At 45.4% G+C, this 12,027-nt stretch overlaps 1 protein-coding gene across 2 annotated transcripts; it reads right to left on the bottom strand.

The window, feature by feature from the left end:
• Positions 1-1,085: 1,085 nt before the first annotated feature.
• DCSTAMP (dendrocyte expressed seven transmembrane protein) lies at positions 1,086-7,440 on the bottom strand (the record flags this gene model as incomplete). 2 transcript variants are annotated; one of them, XM_081258549.1, is made up of 3 exons in its annotated part: positions 1,086-1,160; positions 2,532-2,840; positions 6,412-7,440. In XM_081258549.1, 3 exons carry the CDS (start codon positions 7,438-7,440, stop codon positions 1,086-1,088), a joined length of 1,413 nt encoding a protein of 470 aa, XP_081114675.1. The 2 variants fall into 2 exon arrangements, with proteins under 2 accessions (XP_081114675.1, XP_081114676.1); XM_081258550.1 differs by lacking the exon at positions 2,532-2,840 and having other exon boundaries at positions 1,136-1,160; positions 6,614-7,440.
• Between the last annotated feature and the right edge of the window lie 4,587 nt (positions 7,441-12,027).

Genomic DNA, 12,027 nt, shown 5'->3' with positions numbered 1-12,027 from the left:
AAGGAACCATGACAGCCAAATGCGATGCATGAGCCTGGATTGGATCAAGGACTAGTCCTTGGGACATTAGTGGGACAATTGGTGAAAATCCAAAGAGTTTTGTAGATTATGCATTTTTCAGTGTTATTTACCTGGTTTTGACAATTATGCTATGGTTATGTAAGATGTTAATGTTCTGGGATGAGGGGTGATAGGTAAATGGAACGCTGTACTTACTATTTTGCAACTTTTTTATAAGGCTGAAACATTTTCAAAATGAAAAGTTAAAAAATTGTTTTAAAATTTTAATGTTTCTTCATTTCTTCCCATTCGGGCACTTTAGAGATAATAGAATCAGTATTTTTCCCTCTTAGGTATTTTGAATATAGGGGAAATAGGCCCCTGTAGTGTAGAGTGTACATTGATTATAGTGGAAAAGAGGCCCAAGATGCACATTGTAGGAAGCCTCTCATAGGATTTTAATAAATGTGTTCTCTAAATAACTGTGGCTGGAGGATTTGGTAGAAGAGGAAAAACAAAAGAGATCCAGGAAAGTAGAGGACAGGAGCAGAGGAAGTGGTGAGAAGAAAGGAGGAGCTGCTGGAGGTGGGCTTTGGAAAGAGCTCTTGAATAAGGGGGCAGGGGGAGGCCAGACCGTTGTGGGTAGGAAATAGCTGTGAAGGATATTAAGAAGGGCAGAGAAGGGATAGAAGCGTTTAAAGATATTTTGCTGGCATCACACATGCATGTTCTCCTTGATATTTGTTTGTCAGCCTGCAGTAGAGATTTTGATTTTTTCCAATTTTTTTCTGTTTTTTTCTTTGAATATTACTCTATGCTGAGACTCTCCTCGAAGGGCCTGGTTATAGTCCTGTTACACTGAGATACAGTCCAGATCATGTGCCTTGTTTGCGAGACAGACAACACAACAATTTATCTGGTAGCCCTTTGGCCCTTATGGAAAAAAGTAGTTCGGCCCTGCAAACTCAAACCGCTGAAGGACCATGCAGTGTAGTTCTCTGTCGCTGGGCATGAGTACGGGTCACGATCAGTAGACTTAAGGAGAATTGCTGGAACAGTGTGGCTGAGGAGCTGCGTGGGGCCTCTCATGGGTTGTCTTCACTGGCAGTGTCCATTTGTTTCTTCCCAATCATTTTCAGGACTGGAAGCCAGAAATGAATCTGAAAAGACACGAAGCTGGATGAATGAGCATTAGAGTCATTTCAAATGCCACTGACACAAACTTTTCATGAGACTTGGAAATGGCCAGAAAAGCTGACCCTTAGGGATTATTTTGGTCTTTCATTGTCTATGAACTATTTTCCAGTTCTGTAAGCTGTAGATAGCTGATGGCAACAATGCAAATGATTCTTGTCCATGGACATGCAAATGAATTTCACCCTGCAGAGTACAATTGATCTTCCCATCCTCCCTTGTGGAAGAAGCCAGTTTTGTATCTATTAAACAAATTCATTTTGGTATTCAAGATGACCTGTATATATGTGTGATTTAAATTGTTCTTTGGGGCTTCCCTGGTGGCGCAGTGGTTGAGAGTCCGCCTGCCGATGCAGGGAACACGGGTTCGTGCCCCGGTCCGGGAAGATCCCACATGCTGCGGAAAGGCTGGGCCCATGAGCCATGGCTGCTGGGCCTGCGCGTCTGGAGCCTGCGCTCCACAATGGGAGAGGCCACAACAGTGAGAGGCCCGCGTACCGCAAAATAAATAAATAAATAAATAAATAGTTCTTTGAATTGGTTGGAGTTTCTTACTGTTCCGTCTGTAATACGTTGAATAAAATCTTAGACAAGTGCTCATTTTATATGTGTATGAAAGTCATTGTTATCATATATATGTATAAATATATACATATCATATATATATATCTCATCAGATATAATTTTTAATGCTGGAGAATGAGCAAATTCTTTGGAGTTTACCAAGCTGTAGTAGATACTTCCCTTCTGTTATTTATTTATCCCGGTAAAGTAACTCTGACTGGGTATTGTTCTTTTTTTTTTTCCTTTTTTGCGGTACGCGGGCCTCTCACTGCTGTGGCCTCTCCCATTGCGGAGCACAGGCTCCGGACGCGCAGGCTCAGCGGCCATGGCTCACGGGCCCAGCCGCTCCGCGGCACGTGGGATCTTCCTGGACTGGGGCACGAACCCGTGTCCCCTGCATCGGCAGGTGGACTCTCAACCACTGCGCCACCAGGGAAGCCCTGGGTATTGTTCTTTAACAGCCATTAGAGAGGGCCTTCCCAGTAGCTTTTCTACAATATGACTGAATGTACTCACTTGAAATCAGTGTTTTGAAGGCTATCTTGTAGAATCCTCTGGACCGGCATTGCTGCAGGGTCTTCTGGACTTAGCCATGTACATCTGTTCCCCGTCACTGTTCACCCACCACCACCACCACCCCCGCCCCGAAAGTGTCCTATCTGTTGCTGGGGATATAAGCCCTAATGTAAAGTTGAAGAGTTCTTTGAAATTCCATTTGCCTTTCAAAATCAAAATTTCCCTAATTACAGGTTATAACCCTATTTTGGCTTTACCTTTGTAAAGTACAGACTCAGTTTCCTTTTTACTTCTCCCACTGGCTGCTTTGATCTTTTCTTCAGTAGCTTTGCATGTAGGTATTGGATGCGCTCCCTCTGCACACTTGGGTAGAAGGATGCTGACACCAGGATTTTAAGTTGCATCAGGATGGAGGACAACAGTCCTAGCATCACTAGTATCACAAGAATAAAACTGAGAGGAATCCAGGTCTTAGACAGAAGTAGCTTTGGTTTAGGGAGGCAACTGGGTTCAAACAGAGATATATTAAATGAAGAATCATGGATGATGTCTTGAGCTTCTTGTTTCTAAAATGAAAGAATAAAATCATCAAGATCCATGCCATTTTCATACTCTGTGCTTGTCTGTCTCAATACTGCCCCGTAGCACGTAACATTTATCTTAAAATATGCAGGGAGCTTTGGCTGAAGGGCTATCCCAGCTCCTTTTATGTGCTATGATTGGAATAAAGGAGAAGGGATGAAGTTTAGTTGTAGCCATTGCAGAGTTTTCCAAAGTGGGATTGTGGAAATATAGATTTCCTTGAGAGAAGGATATCAGATAAGTTTGTTTGCTCTATCCTTTCTTTAGAGAGTCACAATGGCCATGAGACTGTTGAAGGTGCTGAGAAGAAAGCAGAGAAATTCCCTTAACTTCAGCCAACGAGTCTCCTATTAATTTTGACCACATAACCCATTTTTATGGAACACTGTTTCTACACTTCAGAGCATGTGGGATTAATGAAAGATGGTTTTTGCTCAACTGGGGGAGAAGTTTTTTTTGTAGCAGAGCCCCTCAAGACCCAGTCATAGCCTCTCCATCTCGACAAACACCTTGTCAGCAGACCACAAGGTCATAAAGATGTGGAGGCATTAAATTATGTTCTAAGTCATCCTTCTAGAGCTTGAGGTGGCGGGGAGGGGCGGGTGGTGGAATTATTCTTGATGCAAGAATACAAAGAAGAGTATATTTACTGAAAGTGTCTCTAAAATCCTATTTATAGAGGTCTCAAAATAGGACATTTTCACATCTCTCTTAGATGATAGGAGGAGTGCATTCCTCCCTGCTTGAAGGCAAGAGAATAAGCCAGTTGCCCTCAACAAACTGACCCAGAGGGCAGATGACATTGAGCCACCTAGCCAAGCCACCAGCAGGAGAAGTGTGTGCTGATTCAGCTCTTACTTTTCCCTGACCTGAGAAAGCCATATAGTCTCTTGGTTGATTTGTTTTCCAATTTGGTAAAACAGGAATTAATGGACCAGATCTTGCCCATGAATAAACTACTCCCAGTGTAAATTAAGCACCTTGGGGATGGAGCATTAACGTTACAGACTGGAGTACTTAGTAAGTTATTATCACCCCAACACCTTAGAGCCCTGGGGCCCAGAGGAGGAAAATGACTTCTGAGAAGAACCCAATCACACCCAGAGAACACCGCGCACCTTCGATTTATCCCAATACCTGTGAAAAATCTGGAAACCCCAAAACCTGGGACTTCTACACAAATGTCAAGTCAGATCTGCAATTTCCCCAGCACTGTGGCTAAGCAGTAGAAAGCATTTGTGTTGCCTCTCCTTTGCTCTTATTAAAAAGACAGTTCACCTACGATTAAATAGAGAGATTTCAGTCCCCAGAGCAGTGGCATGCATTCTTTTCAATACTGGTGAAGAAACAAACACATCGATTGAGTAAGTGATGAGAAATCCTGCAATAAGAAAGCAGCGGGTGTCCGGTCTGGGAAGAAGTTTTTAGTCTAGGAATCTAACCGGGGATTTTGCAGCTGGGAGTCAGGGCTTCAGAAAGGTTGTCAACACTTTTGTACGGGCTTGGTGGAGGGTTACAAACTCTCAAAATACCGAGCAATGTAGTAAATGGTACCCCAGTGTTTTAAAATGTGTTTGCCTCTCTCAAGTAAACAATTTGCCAAGATGGTATTGAGTAATGGATGGAAGATTCACTCTGGTATCAGACAGTCCTGAAAAGTTAATGCAGACCAGTGCTGGGCACATAGTAGGTGCTCAATAAGTAGCGACTGTAGCTGGTTTTTTTTTTTTTTTTTTTTTTTTTTTTGCGGTACGCGGGCCTCTAACTGTTGTGGTCTCTCCCATTGTGGAGCACAGGCTCCAGACGCACAGGCTCAGTGGCCATGGCTCATGGGCCCAGCCGCTCCGCGGCATGTGGGATCTTCCCAGACCGGGGCACGAACCCGTGTCCCCTGCGTCGGCAGGCGGACTCTCAACCACTGCGCCACCAGGGAAGCCCGACTGTAGCTATTTTTATTTACAGTGTCCACCTATCCATCCAGGTCTATTCACATCATTTCCCACTTTTCTTCTTTATTTAAAATTGTATAAAAGTGGGAGAAACCTTGAGCCAATGTTTCTTTTCTTGCTTGACTTCTCCTTTGCAAATCTGCTGCAATGGAGAGACCAGGAACCTCCAAGGTCATCGTGGGATAAGGGCTGGGCACTGCCAGTTATGTGGAAGCCAGCTGCCGGTGGCACAGCCTCCCAGGCTCGGCAGGAGAGAGTTTGAGACGAGCTCCCACAGCAGTCCTGTGCTCGCATCTGTTCTGCGCCCACCACCCTGCTGTCATTGTGAGTGTACATGGTGGCCTCCCCCGCCAGGACGTGAGCCCCTCGATGGCAGCCATCACGGTCTAGACAACTTTGCATCCCCAGGACCCAGCAACACCCCAAAATGTATTTGCCAGGACATTGTCATTGGAAAGCTTCTGGGCCTTCTTTGGAAGGCAGACTTGCTTTTCTTCCCCCGTGTATCTAAACCAGTGAGAATTCACAAAACAGGCATGGGTTTTGGCTCAGAGAGAAATAGATGAGAGAGGAGCAAAAAGATGAAGGAGAGGGAAGAACTGAGAGGGGAAGATCAAAGAAGGGACTACAGGAGGGGGATGGACTGTGGGGGAGAGGAGGAGAGAAGCCCTTCTACCGGCCGCCGCCCCGGATCAAGCCTGGCTGAAAATCTTGTTTGGCTTTCATCTGAAACACTGCTTCCATTAGCCACCTTGCTCCAGATATGTAGAGCAACGGGGCTCTTGTAATTAACTGAAGACTTCAGAGGAAACAGAGGGCTCAGAGTAATCAACTCCGAGAAGCAGCCCAGGATTAGGCGGGGCAGGGGCCAGACAGTGCCTGCTGAGCCAGGAGAAAAGGGGAGGGAGAGCGTGGATGCAGCAGGAGGCAATGGGCTTTCAAAGGAGGGTTTCCAGGCCCCTTTCTGCCCTTCCCCTCTGAGATTTCTACAGCAGAGGCACAATCTATTGTAGCTCGATAAAGAGGAGGGAAAATCAGACATATGGAAACAGTAGATGGCGTGTTTACCAGCCCGGGCTAGTGCTCACCACCCAGCATGCATGACATTCACACACACACGCACGCACACGTGCACATGTACACACATACAACTACATGCACTATGTGTGCACATGCACACAGAGGCACACACATGTGCACGTTCCACATAGCGCAGAACGCTAGGTTTAAAAACAAATAAGACAAGTATCTGACAGTATCCAGATCCTCTGAGATGTCTACATAATCGTAAATTTCCACATGGAAAAATGGAAAAGAGAAAAGATGGGATGAACAAAAACCATCGTCTCCTCTGTTGCAGTACGGCTGCCACAGGAAACTAATACAGTGGTCAAAAATGTTCAGAATGTTCTCATGCTCTAACATTGGGGTTTCAACTCAATCTAACCAACTTTTTGGGTGTTCTTCCCACAAGCCAGGCTCCGTGCCAGGCAGTGAGGATCCAGAGGGGAATAAGACACTGCCCTGCCTTGGGAAGTTCACGATCTTTTGCAAACACACAGCAAACAGCTGGGATACACAGTGCGACGGGCCTGTGAGCACCTACCTCTCTGTGCAGCTTCAAGTGAACCTCAAGCCCTGGCAAGCTTTGGAAATGTTTGCTGATGGAGAAAATGAGCCAATATAGCAGACAATCTATGGCTGCAAGCAACACCCAGATGTACAGATGGGTAAGTACCGGGAGGAAAAACAGCCCCAGGTTTTTCCTGTCTTTAGGAGTCAGCCAGAAAGATGGGATGATGACATACTTCTTCCTTTCCTGCTTATTCAGCGGGAGGACGCAGGGCCTCTGTTCAAGCCTCTCCCTCTCGTCAAACTGGACAAATTGTCTGGTGATGTAGATGTTCTCAAACTTCCAACCACAGGAGCCCAAAAATCGCCTCATGAAGAGGCCAGTGCCAAGTAGCACCAGCAGAAGCCCTGTGAGGGCAAATAGCTGCCGCCCCAGGGAAGACAACACCTCTGTCGCTGTCACCACCTGGTACAAGACACGCAGGGCTTTGTCTGTAGTGTCATTGAGCTGTGTCTCCAGGGCTTGGCTGGGACTAAAAAGAGAGACCTCCAGTGTTTGGTTCCAAGAAACAAGGTCATCAAATAGACTTAGGTGAGTGGCAAGGCCATATATCCACTGAATTGCTTCAATATATTTTTTCAAAAGTGGAAAATGGATGGAAAAGCTCTTTGCCCTTAGGTTGCAAGTCATACTGTCCAGGAGACCTTTAAAGTTGTGAAAAATATTTTCCACGTGTCCAAAGATTACTATCCCTGTGCCAGCGGTGATCAAAGCGTTCCTGCCTTCACGCAGGCCACATGAGAGGAAGAAGAGCAGAATGAAACACCGTGCGTGCTTGGAGCAGCACAGCAGAGCACACGTGACCATCCAGGAGGTGGTGAAGACTGTGAATGAGGACAGAAACCAGTAGAAGGCCCCAGAGAGGAGGCCAACGGAAATGAAAGCAACAAAACAGCAAGTGCCCAAATGTTGGGTCAAGTCCATCCATCCAAGGCTCCTTGGAGACACATACGTCCTCCAAAGACTGAGGAAGATATTGGTGCCTGAGGTCCAGACACCCATGCTCCCTGTGTCCCTGGAAATGAAAGAGAAACAGGGTCAGATGTTGCTTTTAAATGTCCTCTTTGTAAAGGGCACGATGATAGATTGATTGCAAGAAATGGCCGTAATTTTTTACCCTCCTCAGTCTCTACACTATTACTAAACCAAACTTGGGCCCACTCGCTGCCAATCCACTGACACTGGATTGTGGTGAAGGGAAGTGCAGAGTTTATTGCAAGGTGCCCAGTGCAGGACCAAGCAGGGAGAACGGGCAGCTTGTGTTCAAAAGACCCGAACTTGATATAAATGAGTTTATTTACAAAACAGAAGTAGACTCACAGACATAGAAAACAAACTTACGGTTACCAGAGGGGATAACGGGATGGGGAGGTGCGGGGGAGCTAAATTAAAACTTTGGGATTAACTGCTATGTATAAAATAGGTAAACAACAAGGACCTACTGTACAGCACAGTGTCTTGTAATAACCTATAATGGAAAAGAATCTGAAAAAGAATATATATACAAATTTATGCCTAACTGAATCACTTTACTGTACACCTGAAGCTAACACAACACTGTAAAATTAACTATACTTCAATTTAAAAAAACACAGTTTAAAAAAAAGAGACCTGAACTCCGCAGTGGCTTTCGGGGAAGGGTTGTTAAAGGCAAGGTGAGGGAGAGGGTTGCCTGATCAGCTTGGTACATCCTTCTAATTGTGGGTGGTGAGGTAACAGCGTGATGTTTCAGGAATTAACATCATCAACCTCTGGTTCCAACCCCTCTGGGGTCTACATGCTTATCATCACATGCAGTTAACTTCTTCCACCTGGTGGGGGCTTTTAATGTCTGCGAAACACCTCAAGGATATGATTCAGGTTATTATCTACAGCCTTGAGGAGGCACTAAAAGTCCTTGACTTTGTGTTATGGCTAAACTCTTACTATTTTGTCTTACTTGACTGTTTTCCTTTGTTTCTGCATTTTCTCACTTTTCTCATTAAATTTGCTCTTTGGACTTGGGGGGAGGCCTACGAGGCTAAAGCTTTTCTACAAACAAGAGGTGGGGGACACGGGGTCTGTCCCTGGGGAGGCCCTGCAGGGTCCTGCTCAGTTTCTACACCTCCTTGCAAAGTGACATTACAGCTCCTCCCATCAAGAAGTGAGAGAAATAAGGGCTTTCCTGGTGGTGCAGTGGTTGGGAGTCTGCCTGCCGATGCAGGGGACATGGGTTCGTGCCCTGGTCCGGGAAGATCCCACATGCCACGGAGCAGCTGGGCCCGTGAGCCATGGCCGCTGAGCCTGCGCGTCCGGAGCCTGTGCTCTGCAACGGGAGAGGCCACAACAGCGAGAAGCCTGCGTACCGCAAAAAAATAAATAAATAAATAAAGTGAGAGAAATAGAATCACATGGTGGGGTTTATTTCTCCAGCCCTTGAATTTGGGATGGCCTTGTGACACCATCGGCCAATGGAATGTGGCAGAAGTAATAGTATGCCTATCCCGAGTCTATGATTCCCTCCTGCCTCTCTTGGAACCCTACTACTAACTTGTTGACAAGTCCAGGTGTATTAGCTTCTATTGCTGCTGTAGCAAACTTCCACAGACTTAGTGGCTTATAGAAACACATATTTATTCTCTCACAGTTCTAGAGGTCAGAGGTCTTAAACTGGTCCAGAGGGCTGCAGAGGGCTGGAGACTCTAGGGGAAAATCCATTTGCTTGCCTTTTCCAGCTTCTAAAGGCCACCTATATTCCTTGGCTTGTGGACTCTCCTCCATCTCAAAGAGAGCCATGTTGCATCTTCTTTTCTTTCTGACCTCTGCTTCCATCCTTATATCTTCTCTCATGACTCTGATCCTCCTGCCTCCCTCTTCAAAGGACCCATGTGACTATACTGGGGCCACCCAAGTAATCCAGGATAATCTCTCCATCTCAAGGTCCTTAACTCAAGCACATATGTAGAGTTCCTTTTACCATGAAAGGTAACATAGTCATAGGTTCTGGGCATTAGGACATGGACATCTTTGGTTGGGGCTAGGGGGGTGGGGTCATTCATCCCGTCATACCAGGTTGGGCTGCTGAATGACAAGAGGAACATGACCAGTCTATTCCATCAACTCAGCCAATAGCCAGTCAACTGCCAGATATGTGAAATAGGGCATCCTAGACCAGCCAGTCCCCAGCCACCAGCTGATCACAGATACTTGAGCAATAAGAAATGCTTATTTACTTTGAGCCCCTGAATTCTGTGCTGCTTTTTTGCACAGTGATTTTTAACTGATAAAAGCAGCGATCCTGTGCCATGGGTCTTATTAATTGAAACAGACCTTAGGTTGATGGACAGGCTGAAATTTCAACAAACTGCATTACATAAGATCACTTTCTGACAGTCATCTATTTTCTTGTGCTCTAAGTTTACAGACAAGAAAGCAAACCAAAGGCGTCCAAACTTAAACGTGGCATTGGACTGAGGCCATTGTATTCAGCTCTGTAACCATTGTGCCTTCCCTTCCTTGCTTCTACCCTCTGAGTGCAGTTCTCTCCTGAGAATCTTACAAGGAAAATGAGAATAATTTGTCACCGACTTAATCATCTTTTCTTTTTTCCCAGATCTAAAATGAAGGTGCTATGGGGCTGCTACTGCTCTGTCAGTCATGCAGATTTAGGTGTGTGATGCACTCAGAGAGCCTTGGGCTCATTTGGGATGATACAAAATAAATTTGAGCTCTTTTAATTGACATGAAAATATCTAATGAGCATTATACCCTATGTATGGAATTTTAACGAAGACACTGATCAGTTTTTAAACACTCTCAAATAAATCCCTTCTCACATCAAATATTTTGGGGCTGGATTTATGGAGTAGCTTAATACTGTTTGAGCCAGTGAATTACACTGGTAATGTGAGAAAGGTATCCAGTCACTGGCAGGAGGGCATGAACTGAGCAACCTGAAGGGAAGAAATGGCTCTCTTTTTGGGTTCAGGCAGAATGGGGTTAATGTAGGACAGAAATGAGATGGGGAAATAGGCAGGTTAGGAACAAACCTGTGGAAATGTCTTCGGCAATAATATAGAGGGCTTGCAGCTCCTGCGCATAATCTGAACGGGAAAGTTCAGTGCAGAGAAGAGATATGGGGAGACATCGTGTCGAAGAAGGGTCATTACCACGTGGGACTGGCCTTATAGAAGATTCAAGGTCCTCCCTAAGATGGTGGTCTTACTCCATCCGGAGGAAAGGAAATTGGGAGAAATGGACCTTAGAATGGGGACCAGCAAAAGAACAGAGTTCTTTTTTTTCCTGCAAGCTTGCTTCCGTTCAGAACTGGAGGTTGATTTAGAGGTTCGCAGTACTCCGATGCACCAACTCCACTCCTATGCCTCCCTGAGCCCCAGAAATCGCTGATAGCCCCTGTGCTCCTGAGCTGTCCCCAGCCTTGCCAGTGCGAGTCAGCCCTGCTTCACTGCCTGGGTCGGAGGACTTGATCAGTCAGCAGAGAGCAGGCGGACACTGGGCAGGACACCCAGCACCACAGCAAATGGGGAGGTGCTGCCTTTCCTCTGTGTCCCCATTTGCTTTCTTCGGTATGGCTTTGGATTTGACCCCAAACCATTGTCTGAGTAATTGGTACACTAATAGATAAGAATTGTCTATTATGTCCTAGGAGCACTTTATATATAGCATCTCTCTGCATCCTCCCTAAAGCCTCTGGAGGTTGCTTTTCACACAGTGGACACTGAGGCTCAGAGCGCTTGCTGAAATGTGTCAGCGATCACTCGGACAGTAGGTGGCGTAGCAGAATTCAGACCAGGTCTCCCTGCCCCCCGAGCCACGCCCAGATTCCACGGCTCTGGGTTATGTGACAGGATGCTCAGCCCACTGTATCTGCTGGAAATGCATCACACTTTCTGCCAGTGACTGTTTAAGAGCTGATGTGTATATCACAAACCCATTTCTATCTGCTCATTTCTTTTGCATCAAAATAGTTTACCCTGTAAGAATGTTTCTCTAATCAGCAGATTTTTCTCTACAGCAAATCAAAAATCCCAGCTGTTTTATTTTTTTCTAATATCCTTTATGAGGTACCATGTTGCCTGCTTTCTAAAAAATTAATAATGCATATTTTAGATTCATTTTTCCCTCCTCTTGCCTTCATCCTTGTACAGTGTGTTCTTTATAAAGAGATTTCTCTGCAAGTGAGAAACAGATTTATGGATACATTAAAATTTTAGCCTTTGGCAATCAAGTCTAATAACAATTAAATAAGATCTATTACTGCAATTTTGTCTTGTAAGAGGCACATGTTTTCTTAACAAGCAACAGTTCTAATATTATTCCCCTTTGTTTTGGTGCTGAAAACAGCATGTCACCAAAGGACATCAAAACTTTCTGCAGCAAGAGGACCAAATGCCTTCTCTCCTATTTTATAGCTCAAGCCACAGAGGCGAGTTTGGACCACAAGCTCAGGGCTGGTGTTCCAGTCTGTTGAATGTGGCCTTGATTTCTTCACCAATCTCTGTTCCTCATTTTCCCTACTTGAATAAAAGACCTGCCTGAGCTCCTTCCTGGTGAGGGTTAAGGAGGGAAGCTTTGGCAAGCACAGTAAGA

Source organism: Mesoplodon bidens (assembly GCF_964165515.1).
Source record: "Mesoplodon bidens genome assembly, chromosome: 16".
Classification (NCBI taxonomy): domain Eukaryota; kingdom Metazoa; phylum Chordata; class Mammalia; order Artiodactyla; family Ziphiidae; genus Mesoplodon; species Mesoplodon bidens.
Note: the sequence above shows the minus strand (reverse complement) of the source record. Positions and strands in the feature narration are given on the sequence as shown.